At 40.1% G+C, this 18105-nt stretch overlaps 2 protein-coding genes across 2 annotated transcripts; both read left to right on the forward strand.

Moving 5' to 3' along the window:
- Window positions 1-414: 414 nt before the first annotated feature.
- On the forward strand, window positions 415-3736 carry LOC104436508. Its single transcript, XM_010049301.3, has 7 exons — window positions 415-762; window positions 894-1004; window positions 1562-1630; window positions 1942-2073; window positions 2794-2871; window positions 2957-3082; window positions 3173-3736. The coding sequence occupies exons 1-7, from the start codon at window positions 553-555 to the stop codon at window positions 3362-3364; spliced, it is 918 nt and encodes a 305-aa protein (XP_010047603.2). The 5' UTR covers window positions 415-552; the 3' UTR covers window positions 3365-3736.
- A 9342-nt stretch (window positions 3737-13078) lies between these two features.
- Window positions 13079-15488, forward strand: LOC104436509. The gene is made up of 7 exons (XM_010049302.3): window positions 13079-13344; window positions 13476-13586; window positions 13942-14010; window positions 14324-14455; window positions 14805-14885; window positions 14977-15087; window positions 15187-15488. The coding sequence occupies exons 1-7, from the start codon at window positions 13138-13140 to the stop codon at window positions 15283-15285; spliced, it is 810 nt and encodes a 269-aa protein (XP_010047604.2). The 5' UTR covers window positions 13079-13137; the 3' UTR covers window positions 15286-15488.
- Window positions 15489-18105: the final 2617 nt, after the last annotated feature.

An 18105-nucleotide genomic window follows, 5' to 3' on the forward strand; every position in this document is an offset into this window, starting at 1 on the left:
ATCGGCATCGGGCTCGGGTGGCTCGGGCTAGGGCGACCCTCACTTGATGTTGGTGAGGGTAGCGCTCGCTGGACTCCGACTTCCCTCCGCTTGCTCCAACATGACCGACGTAAGGAAGAGAGGAGAAAAAGTTAAAAAGAAGAGGAAAAATAGAAAAAAATAAGATAAAAATGCCTTTAATGGGGTAAATGTGTCACAATTTGCTAAGTTTCGAGTTTTTCATGTCATAAAAAAAGTTTAAGGTAAATTTATCATTTGGGTAAAGTTTGGGATTTTTGGTGGTATTTTTCTTTTTTTTTTAATTATAAAAAGGGTGGGTCCCGTCCCGATGCCAAGTAGACTCGATGTGGCCAATCAGAAGCAGCGGAACACGTCAACCCCAATTTCTCCGAACCTACGGTTGGTCGCGCGTTCTCATTTCCGGTCACTTCCACGCTCACACTCGGAAACACCATCAAGCTCTCCCCTTTCTCTCGACCCGAGCTTCTTCGTCGAATCGGGAGAATCTCAGGGCCGCAGCTGCCGCCTTCCGTAGTTCCTCGGGAGAGCGACATGGCGAGGATCCACGCCGCACCTGCGGCGGTGCTGTGCCTGGTGGTCCTCGCGTGGACGTGGTTGCCCGCCGCGGAGGGCGTCAAGAAACCGGCTTCGGCCGCCCGGAAGGAGGACGTGCCGTTCATAAGGTGCCAGGTCTGCGAGAAGGTCGCGACCCAGCTGTACCGCCAGGTGCAGAAGAAGCAAGCCCAGATCGCTCCCAAGAAGGTACGGACTCTGTTCGTTCTGGTTGCTCGTGTTTGCTGCCGCTTCGCGGGAATCCGGAGGCGGGTCTTCTTTTGTTTTTTTGTTCGGATTGGCATTCGATTGATATTTTTTTGGTGGTTGGTGATTGGTAGATCTCGGAATATGAAGTGATTGAGATCGCCGAGAACATCTGTAATTTGAAGAAGGAGGAAGCTGATTGGATGCTCAAGATTGATATCGTCGAGCAAGGGGATAAATTGGAGGTATGGTCCGTTAATGCGGATACTTGGTGTCCCTCATTCTGCTATTTATGCGCGTTTCAGCATAAGTTATGAGGCATATGCATGTGGACACTGGAATAGCTCAAGGACTAACCTAAGGAGATTGACAGGATCATTTGTTGTCATTCCTGAGATGTTTTCTTGAAGTGATTGTTGGCACCTTGAGGAAAAAATGCGTGCACAAATGGCCGAATGGCCGAGTTCTTTGGTTGTCGGTGGTACACGTATAGGTGCGAAGCGGGATTGACTGTAATTTGAACAATTTATAAGGTGGTGGATGTTGCATGTTAGAGCTAGAAGTCATCCTGTCATTGGCATAGAGAATAAGTGACATGACAATCGGCGCAATTTATTACCTCAATGCTTTTCTATGTTCTTTCGAGTTTGTTTTAGTCGCAAGCTTATACATATATGTGGGTAGTTCGATGAACGAATATAGTGCAAACAATGTTGATGTGCTTCTTTCTTTGCATGCCAATATGTCGATGGAGAGAGTGTTGTGCGTAAGGACATTTTCATCTCTGTTTCTTCTATTTCAGCTTGTAGACCAAGATACTGAAGGAATATGCAATTCCGAGTGCAAGACTATCGAAAGAGCTTGTCAAGAGGTTAGACTTTCGTGCTCTACCTACTCATTACTCAAGTCGTTTTTTCATAAGGATTCTCGCTTTGGTGGCACCTTGTCAATCAAACTCGATCGACCTGTCTGGCTAATGTGATCTTGCAGAAAAATTGTTTCCCTGTCCCTTGCCTTTCATATTGACGGAAGATAGCTGGACGAACTTCCTTTGTGCTTTTCAGTAATGGGATTACCCTGAGTGGAAATTCATGCTATTGAAGCATATTTGGTGCTTTTACTTCTGAATTGCACTAGATGCTAGACCAACATTAAAATTGTTCCCTCAACTGGAAAATGCAGGTCATGGGTTACTCTGATACTGATGTTGCTGAGTATTTATATAACTCCAAGCCCCAATTAGATTCACTGGTTGATTTTCTCTGTAAAGACCTTAGTAGAGCATGCAATTCCAAGCCACCTCCACTTCCTAAGGTACTTTTTTATCTTGCTTTTAGGACTCAATTTCATGGATTTAGCTATTTGAACAAACGCATGCTCAATGTTTTACTCTATTGTCTCTGTATGTCTCTTGCTTTCTGTGTTAATCTTCTGGCTTAGCAAATGAAACAATATCATGGTGACATCATGTTCTACCTCTGTTTGATAAATCACATAGATAATTCAGACCTTTCAATATGAATGTCACTGAAGTTTCAGAGAGTCCAGTCTCACATATGTTAGTTTAGTGCAGAGAAGCACTGGAGCTACATCTATGGTACATAACTGAAAAACCACATTCTCATATATTCGATATATATTCGTAAAAAATGGCATGGTGATTTTAATGAAGTGAATGATCATCATTCTTGTGCAATTTTTCTGCTCCCCAAGGACGATGCGGCATGAGATCGTTCTTAAGTTATAGCCCGTCATATGGAGACTAAGAAGTTTAGGAATAGGTGGGATGGGAATCTATGTCCATATATGGTTGAGATTGACAACATTTAAGTAGTGAGAAAGCAATGGAGTTGGCAATATTTGAATAATCTCGTGTGTACTTCTAGAGTGCACATTTACTCGATTCTCCTCTCAAACAGTCATCATTAATCAGTATTACTCTCTTGGAGTCCCAAAACATAGGACGTCTGGTTTGGTTTGCAAATTGATCCTTGAATAGGATTTAACACATTCATCCCCAATATTGTGCAATAGGATAGGACTCCTGGAGAAGCTTTTATGCCCAAACCAGCTAAGGATGCTGAAATGGAGAAGATCTTGAGATCGATGGAGGTAATTATTTTCCACAATCCTGAAGTCATAGGCAATGTTACTCTTTTACTATAGTCAGACTTTATACCGGTTATGTTCTTTACAGGGTATGCCGGGAGCACCCAGCATGAAGATGTACTCAAAAGACGAATTGATGAACATGAAAAACTTAGGTGAGGAAGACGATGATGAAGAAGATGAAGATGAGGATCCACACTTCCCTTCAAAATTGGTATGCAGATCTTTGAACGAGTCCTCTTCGTTTTGCATCACATGAAAGACAGATATTTATGCTTATTATCTTGAACCATCTCTTTTCCAGGGAAAAGTTTTGAGAGACAAGGAAAGCAGAAAGGGTGATTGGAAGCAGACACTAACAGAAGGCATCAAAACTACTGGGGAAGTAATAAAGAGACATGCAGACAAAGTCTCCTTCCGATTACAAAAATGGTGGAAAGGAATTAGAAAACCAGACTCGAAGAAAAATTCAAAGACCGGCAAGTCAGAACTTTAATGCACCCAAATGTCAGACATTTGAAGAAAGCAATACTTTGAGCCTTGAGGGTATAATCTTCATCTCCGGTCGCTGTATCAGTATATGATGTACAAGGCCCTTCAGAGCTGAAGATTTGAGTTTGTTCCAAGTGGTTGAGAGCGCGGCAGGAGTTTCTTTTTTTCTCCCGGTAAATTGCTTCGGTTTCCTGCAGTACTAACATGGAACAAAATGCGGGATTTTGATCTTGTTTCGACAGCCTCTTTAATCTTGAACATCTTTATGCTTTTAGAGCTCCTCAATAGATTACAGAAGAATTTCTCTGAAATGTTAGCAAACGTCTCATGTAATTGCTCTAGGAAGGGAATTACACAAATCTCCCTTAAATCTTTCGGAGTGGTGCATGCTTCCTCTCAGAATTACAATTGATATATAATCCCCTAAATTTTCATTTTGTGATTTTTCTAGGGTAAAATGAAAAAAATGTAATTAAAAAAAAACCTGATACAAAAATTAATAAAAATAAAAAAGATAATAATGATTGAAGATTATAATAACATCTTTTATTTATTTTTTATTTTTTGGTAAAAAGTAAGAAGATATAGACTTTTAACCTGAAAGCTATAAATAGCTATATAGCAAGAGTTCGGTCCCAAAAACATCTTTTATTTGTTTATAACTAAAGTCAAAATATTTTTTAATTCTTAGATTTCATCTGTTTTACAAAAACAACTTTCAAGATTTTTTTTTTGAAATTTTTGGCATTTCGTTCACAAAAATAAACTAGTAAAAAGAAATATGTTTCGTCAAAAACACTTTCAAAAGTGAGAAGAATGGTTCTCTTTTTGAAAAGGGAAGCTATGTTGAGCATGGCATCTGGAGATTGTATATTAACAAAGTGGCTTGTAGCATATTAGTAGAGCGACCCGTCTAGATATGAATTAAGCGGCAGAATACAATTAAAAAGTGAACTAGTTCTCACTTCCGAAAATGTATGCTACAGCCTAATACAGCACAAGTAAAATTGCTTCTTAACAATTCAAGCACAAATACCATTTTTCTTGATGCATAGTGATTGTGGTCTCTCTCTCTCTTTTCATCCATCAACAAACTAGCCCAAAATAATCAGTAATTTGTGTTGCCCCAATCAAGAATCAAATATCTTCAGGTAAAACGTATATCAGAAAAGAGATGGATATTGCCATACCGTGAAGACGAAACTGTACCCCCTCTCAAAAATTCTCTCAAGAATAGAACGCAAGAAATCAATCCTTCTCCACGTCATCTTCAAATAATCAAGGGTCATGAAGTATGCTTCTGCCGAAAAATCAACTCCCTTAGTTGTTAGAGCAACACATTAAGGGCTTATTTGTTTTTACTCCAAATAGTGTTTGATTCTGTTCTTTTGTTCCCCGGAACAAAAAAAGAATAGAATTCGTTTGGTAAAATTTTTGTTCTCCAAAATAGATTTGGAATAAAATCAAGAAGTATAAAAAGTAGCTTCTTATTTCGAGAACAATTCATAGAATCAATTCCTATTTCTTTATTTTATTTTATTTTTCTCTCATTCTTTTTCCCTTTCTTCTTCTTCTTCTTCTTCTTCCTTTGGCCAGTCGCCGGCCTCGGCTATGGCCAACGACTGGCCAGATGAGGGCCGGCAACCTTACTGGAGCGTCGCTGGCCTCCGGCGACACTGAGCCACGGCAAGGCTTGTCAACAAAAGTGTATTGGTTCGTGGTTTTCCCCAAAAGAAAACAAGAGAGAGATTCAATGAAGCAAATTCGTTTAGTGGGCTTCTATGCAACATCGCAAAAGAGGTAGCCCGGAGTGGAACAAAGTAGCCCCAATTCCTGTTTCTCTCTGGTAGTGTGATCCTCCTGGACAGCTTAAAAATCTATTGAGAGGAGCAAAGTACGCCTCGGATGTAACTAAAGGCATTTTCCCTAGCGACACATTCGGATGTATATAGCTTATGAGTATGGTTAAAAGACGATAGGAACATAACAAGAACTTTATTAGGCTCCGTCCCTGTAACAGGGGTCTGCTGCGAGAGTTGCTGGACTGTTGTTCAGAACTTCAGATGTGCAGAAGAGAAGTAAGCCCTGTGGTTTGAATAATGGAAATGCAACACGATTTGTTTCTCTCGTGAAACTTCGTTTCAAGAAGTATCATGACCCGACATCTTGAGGTTGGATTAGGAGGGAGTAACTCCTCCAGAATTTTTCTAATCTCGACGTTGATGCCTGGTCTATATTGATCGGGAGACTTCAGACATAAATTTGGTTTCATCCCATTGAAACCAATCATCTTAACTTTTTAACGAACAGTATGCAAGGGGATCGGTCAGGTCACACCGTTTTCTTTTTGGGAAGCAAATTCGAGTTGAAGAGAACTGTCGAACGTGGATGACGAAACGCTTGTTCGGTGGTAAAACCCAGAAGAACTGTAACAAGCAGTTGTGAAAGGGTCAGGAGTCAATAGGGTCGGTGAAGAACCTGGAGAGCTACGTTTAGCTCTGAGATAAGATTCTTCCCTTTCTCTTTTGATTATTTCTGCTACGAAAATTCAAGAATGTACTGGCAGGCACTAGGCAGGCAGCCAGTTACAAGTCATTATCTACTGGAGGAGCGGCAATGAAGGCAATCATAGATGAAGTAAGTCCTAGGTCAATAGCGTCGTGAAACACACGCAATGGGGTCAAGATAAAATGGCGGGACTTTTGGAGCAATCGCGTTGGATTACCTGAGAGATATCCGTATGAAAGCAGCACCATCATGAAGCTATTCTCATGTTCTCCACTGGAGCTTCATTGAATCAGGAAAGTCTCGCAGCTACTGCTTCTTAGCTCTTCTGAGACATGGCAAAGAACAACGCTGCATCTGCCGTGGTGCTATGCTTGATCCTTGTATCAACTTTGATGCTCACCTCGGAGTGCTCCAGCCCAGCTCCAGTCGCCCAGGAGGAAGACGTTGAGCTCATAAAGTGCCAAGTCTGTGAGAAGCTCGCGTCCCAGCTGTATTGCCACATGGAGAACAAGCGAGCTCAGATCTCTCCCGAAAAGGGGCAGACTTTGTTTCTTCTGGTGCTTGGACGCTGCTTCACGGAATGTGGAGGTGGGTTTGATTTTTGTTCAGATTGGCTTTTGATTGATTTTTTGGGTTTTTTTTTTTGGTTGGTGATTGGTAGATCACGGATGAGCAGATAATTAAGATCACCCGGAACCTTTGAAATTTGGAGAAGAAGGAAGCTGTCTGGATTAGCAAGATTGATATCGTTCAGCAAGGGGATAAGTTAAAGGTATAGACGTTAATGCAGATACTTGGTGTTCTTCACTTTGCTATACCTGCACGTTTCAGTCTTCAGATAGCAGCATATACATGTGGACACTGGACTAGCACTAGGACTAACCTAAGGAGATCGAAGAGATTATTCGTTGTCATTGCTGAGAAATTTCCTAGAAGTGAGAACTAAGGCTGCTGCGAAATAGACTCGACTGTTTTGTGGGGCTTGTTAACACCTTGAACGAAAAAGCACGTGCACAATTACCCGAGCTATGAGCTGGTCGTGAGCACATGCGTATGAGCAAAGCGGGATTAACTGTAACCCGAACATGGTATTAGGTGGTGGATGTTGCTTGTCAGAACTTGAAGTCATTCCCTCATTTGCATAGGGAGAAAGTAATATACCAGCCCATGCATTTCATTTTCTTTATGTTTTTACATGTTCTTGTCGGTTTGTTTTAGTCATGAGCTTCATCACAAGCGTTTGACAAACAAATATAGTGCAAACAATGTCGATGGGCTACTCGTTTTGCATGCCAATACATATAGATGGAGAGTTTTGTATATAGCCACAGTATTTTCAACTCCTTTACTTCTATTTCAGCTTGAAGAACAAGATGCTGAAGGGATCTGCAATTCCAATTGCAAGACTCTGCAAAGAGCTTGTGAAAAGGTGATACTTTGGTGCTCTTACCTACTCATTACTCAAGTCATTGTTTTATGTGGATTCTAAGCTTCTGTGGCATCTTGTTAATCGAACTCGACCAACCTATTGGCCTATGCAATCTTTGAACATAAATTGTTTCTCTGCCCTGCGCCTTATATCGATGGAAGAATGGCTGGATGAACTTTCTTTGTTCTTTTCAGTAAGTGGATTACTCTCAGTGGAAATTCATGCCATTGCAGCATTCTTCATGCCTTTCACTTTGATTTGCAGTAGACTCTAGATCAACATCAGAACTGTTCCTTCAACTGTGTTGGATTTTTGCGGAAGCATGTGTGTGCGCAAGTGTGTCTGTGTGAAATATGGGTGGATATAAGTGGACTACAACAGCGAGGGAGTATGGGTAAAAAACAGGACTTTTATTATGATAGTTGGTATTACAAAGGAATGAGTATTTCTAGTTTTTCTGCTACATAGAACAAACATCCACAGCTCCTATTTATAGGCCTGAGTCACCGCCTTCCTCTACCAACTTTGAGTACAAAATTAATATAAAATTACAAGCTTGCTTCTTTGTCTCCTGCTTGTTGCGGCTTCTTCCGGATCTTCTGGTTGCTTCTCAATTATTCTTCATTTTTCTATTCTCTATAGCTCCCTCCCACTTTTGTTGACTTTATTCAGCCAACTTCCAGTTGGCTTTTCTTCCTTCACACGTGCACTTGCTGCTCACATAGTACTAGAAATTTCTCCAACATATGAGAATCTTAAGCATGTGTAGTCTGGTGTAGTCTAAAGCTTTCCAAAAATGGATCACTTTTTAACACTCCTTCTTGATCCATTTTTGTGATGCTCCGAGCATGCTTCTCAATGTCTCGAATTTTGCTGTCGGTAGTGCTTTAGTGAATATGTCCGCAATTTGTTCTTCAGTCTTACAATACTTTAGCTCGATTTCTCATTTGTTTTGCACTTCACAAATGAAGTAATATTTTGTGTCAATATGTTTGGTTCTTCCATGGAATACTAGATTCTTTGATATAGCAATCGCCGACTTATTGTTGCAAAGTAATGGAGTTAATTCCATCTGTGCTTCTCCAATGTCTTCTAGAATTCTTCGAAGCACAAATAGAATCAACTCCCTTACTTTGCGATAATAAGTCGGTGATTGCTATATCAAAAAATCCAATATTCCATGGAAGAACAAAACATATTGACATAAAATATCACTTCATTTATGGAGTGCAAAACAAATGAGAAATCGAGCTGAAGTATTGTAAGACTGAAGAACAAATTGCGGACATATTCACTAAAGCACTACCGACAGCAAAATTTGAGACATTGAGAAGCATGCTCGAGCATCACAAAAATGGATCAAGAAGGAGTGTTAAAAAGTGATCCATTTTTGGAAAGCTTTAGACTACACCAGACTACACATGCTTAAGATTCTCATATGTTGGAGAAATTTCTAATACTATGTGGGCAGCAAGTGTACGTGTGAAGGAAGAAAAGCTAGCTAGAAGTTGGCTGAATAAAGTCAACAAAAGTGGCAGGGAGCTGCAGAGAATATAAAAATGAAGAATAATGGAGAAGCAACCAGAAGATCCGGAAGAAGCTGCAACAAGCAGGAGACAAAGAAGCAAGCTTGTAGTTTGGTGTAGTCTAGAGCTTTCCAAAAATGGATCACTTTTTAACACTTCTCCTTGATCCATTTTTGTGATAGTCCGAGCTTGCTTCCCAATGTCATAGTTGTTCCCATAAAAAATGAGGATGAGAAATGAGGACGAGATAGAGTTGGTCATGGTTTAATTATTGGGTATTTGGAAATGATAGTTTTAGGAATAGGTAGGTAGGACAAATGCCCAATACCAACCAAAGACATGGCTCTGATACCACTGTTGGATTTTTGCGGAAGCATGTGTGTGTGCAAGTGTGTATGTGTGAAATATGGGTGGATATAAATGGACTACAACGGCTAGGGAGTGTGGGTAAAAATAGGACTTTTATTATGATAGTTGGTATTACAAAGGAATGAGTATTTCTAGTTTTTTTGCTACATAGAATGGACATCCACAAATCCTATTTATAGGCATGACTCACTGCCTTCCTCTACTGATTTTGAGTACAAAATTAATATAAAATTACAAGCTTGCTTCTTTGTCTCCTGCTTGTTGCAGCTTCTTTTGGATCTTCTAGTTGCTTCTTCGTTATTCTTCATTTTTCTATTCTCTGCAGCTCCCTGCCACTTTTGTTGACTTTATTCAGCCAACTTCCAGCTAGCTTTTCTTCCTTCACATGTACACTTGCTGTCCACATAGTACTAGAAATTTCTCCAATATATGAGAATCTTAAGCATGTGTGGTCTGGTGCAGTCTAGAGCTTTCCAAAAATGGATCACTTTTTAACAAATTGGAAAGTGCTGGTCATGGAAGATTCTGGTCATATTTATCTTGAGTATCTAAATGAAACCAACCCCCGAGGGATGGAATGGTTGATTTTCTCTGCACCGTCCTTTCACCTGAAAAAGCAACCTTCAATCACTCAAAACTCTAGCTTCCAAAATTTTTCACGATGATACTCTCGCTCTATTGGCCACTAACCAAGCATCCTGAAAAGATTTGGAAAGAAAGGGGTGAGCAACCATAGTTTAGTGTGTAATGCATATCTTGTAAGCGGATCGAATAGTCACCATGCATTTATATATATAGCACAACCAAAAACTCATAATTCAACTCTTCAATATACAATCACTGAGGTTTGCTCCAGTGGCCACCTTCCAACATGGAAATAGAAGGTGGGGGGCTCGAATTCTCACCTTCTCAGGAGAGGTTAGGGTGGGGACGATTTCATTTCAGGAGTGAGTTTCGACTCCCACGTCAGAGCAAAAGTCTGAGAGTGAGTGTTAAAGTAGGAATAGAGTAGAACTGACAAAAAAAAAAAAACTCTTCAATATACATATCAAATTATACATGAATTATTTCTTCTTAAGAAATTTGTATACTAATTAAAAAAAAATCATTTAAACCATCCTCACAATTCAAACGTTAATAGTCAAGTCCATTTAATTTCATTCATAACGACATCTGTTCTAAATATTATACGGAAATGACATGGTCTTACAAATAAATCAATGCGAAAAATAAGATAGAAATATACGAGGAATAATAAGGGTATCAGAGATTTATGTGGTTTGATCTGAATATCGGTATTTACATTTACAGGGAGAGTCGGTAGTAAATAATTTACTATAATCAGAGAATCACACACTTGAGTATTTCCTGCCCTTAGTCTTAAGTCCAAATCCAAAATATTTACAACTAAAGATATAAACTTATAGCACAAAATCACCGGTTCAAGCTCTCTATGTATGCTGAAAATAGAACTTAGTGTGTTGGTCATTTCTTGTGTACGGCAGCTTCCTCTTCATGCGGCTCTTCTTGCGTTCACTAGGTTTTCAAGATGACCCACGTTTGGCTTTATTATGTGCACCGAGAGTCAACAACTTTGTCCTTGGGCCCACTACTTTAATAAATCCAACCCCTATGTCCTAGACTCGTTAAACGGGTGGGTCAGGTCGGGTTTGGGTTGGGTTATAAATGGTTCGTTCCAAATCGACCCATTTAACTTATATCCGACTCGACCCATATTCGACCAATTTAACTAAACTTAAGAAAGCTTATTTCTTTTATATTTATAAAATAGTGTTGCTAAAATAGTTTTATACAACATAAATTTAATGGACAATTTTTATAAATTTTAAAATAATTTATTTAAAAAAATCGAATTTTACTTATTTTTTATTATATTTTTTTAAAATTAAAATTTTAATTATTTTTTGTTTTTTAAATATAATTTTTAATTTTATTTTTGTTCTTCTTCTTTGGCTGGCTGCCAGCCACAATGACGGTTGGCGGTCGACCACGGTGAGCCTCAAGCTCGCTCGACTTGCCGACGTTGATGAGCTCGAGCCTCGCCGATCCGACGAGCTCGAGGCTTGCCGGCGTCGGACGCCGGCGAGCTCGAGCTCGCCCTCGTCCGGATCTAGCGAGGCTCGAGCCTCGCCCGATGATGGTGAGTTTGAGTCTCCCAGTTGGCGAGGCTCGAGCTCGCTGAAGAAAGGAAAAAAAAAAAAGAAAAAAAAAGAAGAAAATAAAAGAAAATAAAAAATAATTATAATTTCGATTTTTATAAAACAATATATATATATATATATATATATATATATTTTTTTTTTTTTTGATACCCATGGAATATAAAATAATATTTTTGTAAAGTTAAAGAGAGAAGAGAGAGATTGTGAGGTTTTGGGTGAAAATATGTTTTAAATCTAACTCATTTAAGACCCACTTAAGACTCACCTATCTTAAGTTTTTAATTGTTAAACTTATTTAACTAATTTATTCAAAAAATAAGTGATCCATTTTGCCAACTCTACTATGTACCCAAAAAAGAAACATTTTCTCCTTTTCTTGTACGAAGTGGCATTTACGCCCAAAAGATAAATAATAAAATAAAGGGTGCCTAACTGCCCATCATTTGTTCTTTAGTGCCAAACTTTTGCCGGTCAATCTTGGGGTCCTCTACTTCAATGCACTCTTGGACTATTTCGAAGAGCTAACGCCCAAGAATAACAAATCTGAACAAATCTTATTCAGCTGAGAATAATAGATTTTGAACAAATCAAAATCTTCTAATGAATCTAATCCATAAGGGCTCAAACTCGAGACATTAATTTAATAGAGCGGATACAGATGTGAAGGATGCAGCGACGGCATGATTGGACGGCGGGCTCCATCGTATGTCGGAGAAAGAGGAGTGTGAAGTTTTGAAGGGGAGAGCGAACGGGAGAGAATCGGAGGGGAGAGAGTATTATCACTCATTTGACATCATACTTTTATCTAATATTTTTTCCATAGTGTAAGAGGTAGTCTGGATAGGAACAAAGTAGCCCCAATTTCTATTGATAGAAAGTGTGATCCTCCTGGACCGCCTCGAAATCTTTTGAGAGGAACGAAGTACACCTCGGATGTAACTTTCTCATAGGGACATTCAGATGCATATAGCTAATGGACTGTTGTTCCGAACTTCAGGTGTGTAGAACAGAAGGAAGCCCAGCGGTTTTGAATTGGTAATGCAACATGACTTTTTTTCTCCCGCGAAACTTCGTTTCGAGAAGTACCATGACCCGACATCTCGAGGTTAGATTAGGGGAGAGCAACTCCTCCCGAGGCTTTCTAATCTTGACTTCGGTGGCTGGTCTACTGATGGAAGACTTCAGCTACGTTTCCCTCGTACGTAAATTTAGCATCGCCCATGAAATAATTCGTTTTCATCCCACTGAAACCATCCGTGTAATCTTTATGAACAATATGAAAAGGGATCAGCAAGTCGCTGTTTTCCAGAGAACTGTCGAACGTGGACGACGAAACGCTTGTTCGATGGTAAAACCCGGGAGAACTGTAGCATGCAGATGTGAAAGGGTCAGGAGTCAATGGAGTCGGTGAAGAAACTGTAGAGTTGGGTATCGCTGAGATAAGATTTTTCCCATTCTCTTTTGATTATTTCTGCGACGCAGATTCAATAGTGGTCCGGCAGGTAGCTAATTACAAGTCTTTATCAAGTGTAGGAGCGGCGAAGGCAGGAGTCCCAGGTCAATAGCGTCGTGAAACACATGCAATGGGGTCAATATAAAATGGCGGGATATTTGAGCAATCGTATTGGATTACCTGAGAAATAAACACGTGAAAGCACCGTCCAGCATTTTTTTTTAATTCTCTACTGGAGCTTCATTCAATCGGGAAAGTTTCACAGCTGCTGCTTCTTAGTTCTTCACAGAGAGAGAGAGAGAGAGAGAGATGGCGAAGAACAACGCTGCATCTCCCTTGGTACTATGCCTGATCCTTGTGTCGACTTCGATGCCCGCCTCGGTATGCTCCAGCATACCGGCTCCGGTCGCCCGGGAGGAAGACGTCCAGTACATAAAGTGTCAAGTCTGCGAGAAGCTTGCGTCTCAGCTGTATTGCCAGGTGCAGAGCAAGCGAGCTGAGATCTCTCCCGAAGAGGTACGGACTTTGTTTCTTCTGGTGCTGGGGTCGCTGCTTCGCAGAATGCGGAGGCGGGTTTGATTTTTGTTCGGATTGGCTTTAGATTGATTTTTTGGGTTTTCTTTTTCTTTTTGGTTGGTGATTGGTAGATCACGGAGCAGCAGATAACTGAGATCGCCAAGAACCTTTGTAATTCGGAAAAGAAGGAAGCTGTCTGGATTCGCAAGATTGATATTGTTGAGCAAGGGAATAAGTTAAAGGTAGAGCCGTTAGTGCAGATGCTTGGTGTTCTTCACTCTGCTTTATATGCACGATTCAGTTTCCAGATATCAGCATATGCACGAGGACACTGGACTACCACTAGGACTAACCTTAGGAGATTAACAAGATTATTCATCGTCATTGGGAGAGATATACCAGCCCACACATTTCATTTTCTTTATGCTTTTACATGTTCTTGTCGGTTCGTTTTAGTCGTGAGCTTCATCACAAGCGTTCGACAGACAAATAAAGCGAGAACAATGTCGATGCGCTACTCTTTTGAATGCCAATACATACGGATGGAGAGGTTTCTACATAACTACAACATTTTCAGCTCTGCCATTCCTATTTCAGCTTGAAGAACAAGATGGTGAAGGATATTGCAATTCCGAGTGCAAGACTCTGCAAAAAGCTTGTGAAGAGGTGAGACTTTGGTGCTCTTACCGACTCCTTACTCGAGTCATCGTTTCATGTAAATTTTAAGCGTCCGTGGCATCTTGTCAATCAAACTCAATCAACCTATTTTCCCTATGCGATCTTGAACGTAAGTTTTTTCTCTGCCCGTCGCCTTTATATCAACGGAAGAATGGCTGGATGAACTTTCTCTGTTCTTTTCATTAATTGGATTACTCTCAGTGGAAATCCATGCTATCGAAGCATTCTTTGTGTTTTCACTTCTGATTTGCAGTAGACGCTAGATCCACATTAAGACTGTTCCTTCAACTGGAAAGTGCAGGTCCTGAACGAGTCAGATGATATATATCTCGAGTATCTAAACAAAACCAACCCCCGAATTGATGGAATGGTCGATTTTCTCTGTGGAAACGTCACCGACGCATGCATTTTTGACCCCCCTCCAATTCCTAAGGTACATATCCATCGTGCAGGTGGAACTCAGTTTCATGGTATTAGCGATATTCGAATAAACTTTCCCGGAAAATGCACAAACTTTCGGTGGTTAGGCTTATGAAGATAGATGCAACTCAAAACAATATGGAGGGATCGGTTCTTGTTGGCTGATACATTCTATTCCCCCGTTTCTCATCTTTACTCTTGCTGTTTACACGAACCATTACTGCTTTTCAAATGTCATCTTGACATCGTTGCGTGTCATAAGATCACGAGGACATTTCACATACGTATGGCACTAGAGTGCACATCTGCAAACCAATCCTCGAATAGGATCTTGTGCATTTATCCCCAATGCCATGCGACAGGATAGGACTCCCGGAGAAGCTTTCATGCCGAAACTATTGGAGGAGGCTGATGTGGAGAGGAACGCGAAATCATCGACTGAGGTAATCATTTCCCCACCGCCCTGAGGTCATTTGCGATGCCCGATGCTTTTGCTGTATCCAGACTTCACACACCGGTTACGTTTCCTTGCAGAGCACGCCCGGACCGCCCTGCACGAACATGTACTCAACAGATGAATCAACGAACGCTAAAAACTCCGGCGAGGAAGACAAAGACGAGGGTACACACTGGCACTCGAAATTGGTACGCGAATCCTCGAAAGAGGTTCCCCCCTTCCTTCTTCCTTTTCCCTCGCAAGAAATACAATGTACAGTCATTATGCTGAACCATCTTTTTTTCCAGGGTGTTCGGAGGCATATCAAAAGCTTCTTTGGAGGAATAACAAAATATTTTACAGGAGACTCAGAGGAAAATTCAGAGACCCGCGATTCGGAACTGTAATGCCCGAGTATCAGACAGCAATGCTTGAGCCTTTTAGGTTATAGTCTTTTATGTCCCGCCACTGTATCGTTATAATGAATAAGGCCCCTAGGAGCAGGAGACTTCAGAGTCGTTCCAAGATGAAGAGTCTTCCGCCAACTGTAAGACAGCTCTATATCCATAGCTATTGTATCCTATCTGAAAATTATGAACTTCCTAAAATAAGTCGCGAATTTGTCTAAAGAGTTCTAAATCTATTGCATTTTTGATAATTTAGTCATAAACATTTTAGTTGTGCTAATTGAGTTATAAGTTTCACCAATTGAGAGGTGTTATTGGCGTTGATGTTGATAATTTTTAATAATATTTTAATATATAAAATTTCAAATTTTTATTATATTTTCTTTTTCTTTATGTTTTTTTTTCTTCCTTCCTTCCTCTAGCCGGTCACTGGCTTGGCCTCTAGCGAAACTCGCCCCATTGGCCAGTGGCGGGTGAGCCTAATTATTACTAAAATACATACAAAGAGTGAAAAGGGATTTTTTTTTAATTTTTAAAAAGTGAACCTAATTATTTTTACCACTTAATTAATAAGTTGGAAGTTCCAAATTTATGGTGCATTTGGTTTAGTTTTCCCAAGGGAATGTTAGCCTGCAAGGCTCCTTGGGGAAATGTTGAGGATTTTGGTAACCATTTTGAAGTAGATTTTGGCCAAATGTTGGCTTTGGGAATGTTGAAAATCTGATGTTACTCACACCCAGCCTTTTGAAGTAGCATTTTTGGAATACTAAAACTAGGATTAAAAAAAATAAAAAATCCCTTCCAAAATTACCTCACGATTTTTTTAGTTTCGATTTTGCCCCTCTTTGTTACAATTCATCTTCTTTGTATGAAAGCGGCCGGCAAGGCCATATTTAACGGGCAAGGGGCTGGCAAGAGTTGATGACCCAAGTGACTGCCACCAAGGTTGCACGACCTCGGGCGCCCGTGTCTTGTGACCTTAGGGTTTCCATCCCACAAAAAATTATCGAACATCCAGCCAGATTTGATTTGGGTTCCAATCTATCACCAACCACAACACAGAGGTCATCCCAACATCGCTTATATGCCTCTATAAACTATAAAACCTGTAACTCAAACATTAAATGTTCACCGCCGAATAGGAATAATCTTCTTGCTACAATTGTTGTCGAAAATCATTTTCCCAACAAGGCTCGATTAAAAGCTCCAAGATCTCTTACACCTAGTTCACCCTTGTCAAATGATTTCTCGATGGAGTTGTAGCCCAGCAAGAAAAACTCATGGTTACAGTTCTCGAAGCCTTCTATTTCGAGGACAGTCAACCAAGTAGGAACAACAATCTGAAACCAGCAAACAGGAATAACAGCCGTCACATGTCAATGCTCGACCATCATTCTTCGATTCCCATCATATAGGGAAGTAAGCTACAGTAACAAAAACAAGAAGTTAAATCACTTCATCATAGCCCAACAAATTAAATTTTAGCTGTCGAAGTTAAATTAGACGACAAGTTGAGTGATCAGAAATGCTTCACCACTTCTTAAAATGAACAAATTCATAGCTCCAGCGCAATTAACTTCATCATTCCGATCTTCGGAAAAATAATAAAAGTTCGAACCCCAATTCCGGACAAGCTTATGTCCAGGTCCAATGCAGAAGCTAACCAAACTTACCAGAAGGTATGGCTGGATTGCACGGAGTCCCATCCTCCCTCTTGAGGCAAACCCTCACTCTTCCTCTCTGCATGAAATCTCGTGGATATGTCTTATCATTCTGCAACAATCCATCCCGACGTCTCAAAATCACACCAAAAACATTTCCGAGGGAACAAGAAACCAAGCAAAGAAACCGCTGTTAGGAAAATCTTTTATGATATTTTGAAGATGATAAAATAAATCAAAGACTACTAGTATATTAATAATTGAATAACTAGATGAAAGGTGTACAAGCTGCTATGCAAATGATAAAATGTGTAAAGGACATTGTCAAGGATTATACTTGAAAGAATCATAAGACATAGACTTTCAATGAAAATATTTAGACTTATGTCTGTTAGGGAAATCCCTTATGATGTTTTGAAGATGACAAAATAAATCAAAGTCTACTAACATGTTTAATGGTTGAGTAATATACCATGCAGATGTTAGAACATGTAGAGGATATTATCAAAGTCAAAGACGACCAGAAGACTGAACGGAACATATGTCCAAAATATATTCTGAAGATTTCCAGACTTCTGTGTCAAAGTCTGAAGACTGCCAGACTCAAGACTCAAAGTCTGAAGACTGCCAGACTTTAGTGTCAAAGTCTGTTCTACATCGAAGTCTGCTCACTCGACTAATTCCGGATCGAACGTGAATGATAAACCGAAGACGACTCTATGCTTTGAAGCTGAACCGAAAGACGACTCTATGCTTGAAGCTGAACCGAGTACAGACCTTAAAGCTAAATCTGTTCGAAGCGAGATATGTTCGGACCCATTGTAAAGTCTACGAGACTTAGATTGTAAAGTCTATTGCTCTCGGACTTTACATCCGAATCGATAGAACGTAACTCAAGCCCAATCATATAACGGCTAGTGATCTGGTTTGGATTCCACATCAAGATTGATTTGATTGACTCAATCTATTTGATTGACAATTGGATGTTGAAGACAAGATCTTTCTATACGAAGAAGCTTTACTTATGGAAACCAAGATTTCGTTTGTATGGGCGATCGGAATCAATTTGGGATTTTACCTTTGTCACTCAACGGCTACCAAATTTTCTAGATACAGAGCTGTCCAATGGGTATATTGGAATACGATTCTCCGGGATACT

This window comes from Eucalyptus grandis, chromosome 3 (assembly GCF_016545825.1).
Source record: "Eucalyptus grandis isolate ANBG69807.140 chromosome 3, ASM1654582v1, whole genome shotgun sequence".
In the NCBI taxonomy this organism is placed as follows: Eukaryota; Viridiplantae; Streptophyta; class Magnoliopsida; order Myrtales; family Myrtaceae; genus Eucalyptus; species Eucalyptus grandis.

Coding starts and splice junctions, on each gene's coding strand:
- LOC104436508 (XM_010049301.3), top strand. CDS start 553: ATGGCGAGGATCCACGCCGCACCTGCGGCGGTGCTGTGCCTGGTGGTC. Junction 1,631..1,941: donor TCGAAAGAGCTTGTCAAGAG/GTTAGACTTTCG, acceptor TGGAAAATGCAG/GTCATGGGTTACTCTGATAC. Junction 3,083..3,172: donor CACACTTCCCTTCAAAATTG/GTATGCAGATCT, acceptor TCTCTTTTCCAG/GGAAAAGTTTTGAGAGACAA.
- LOC104436509 (XM_010049302.3), top strand. CDS start 13,138: ATGGCGAAGAACAACGCTGCATCTCCCTTGGTACTATGCCTGATCCTT. Junction 14,011..14,323: donor TGCAAAAAGCTTGTGAAGAG/GTGAGACTTTGG, acceptor TGGAAAGTGCAG/GTCCTGAACGAGTCAGATGA. Junction 15,088..15,186: donor CACACTGGCACTCGAAATTG/GTACGCGAATCC, acceptor CTTTTTTTCCAG/GGTGTTCGGAGGCATATCAA.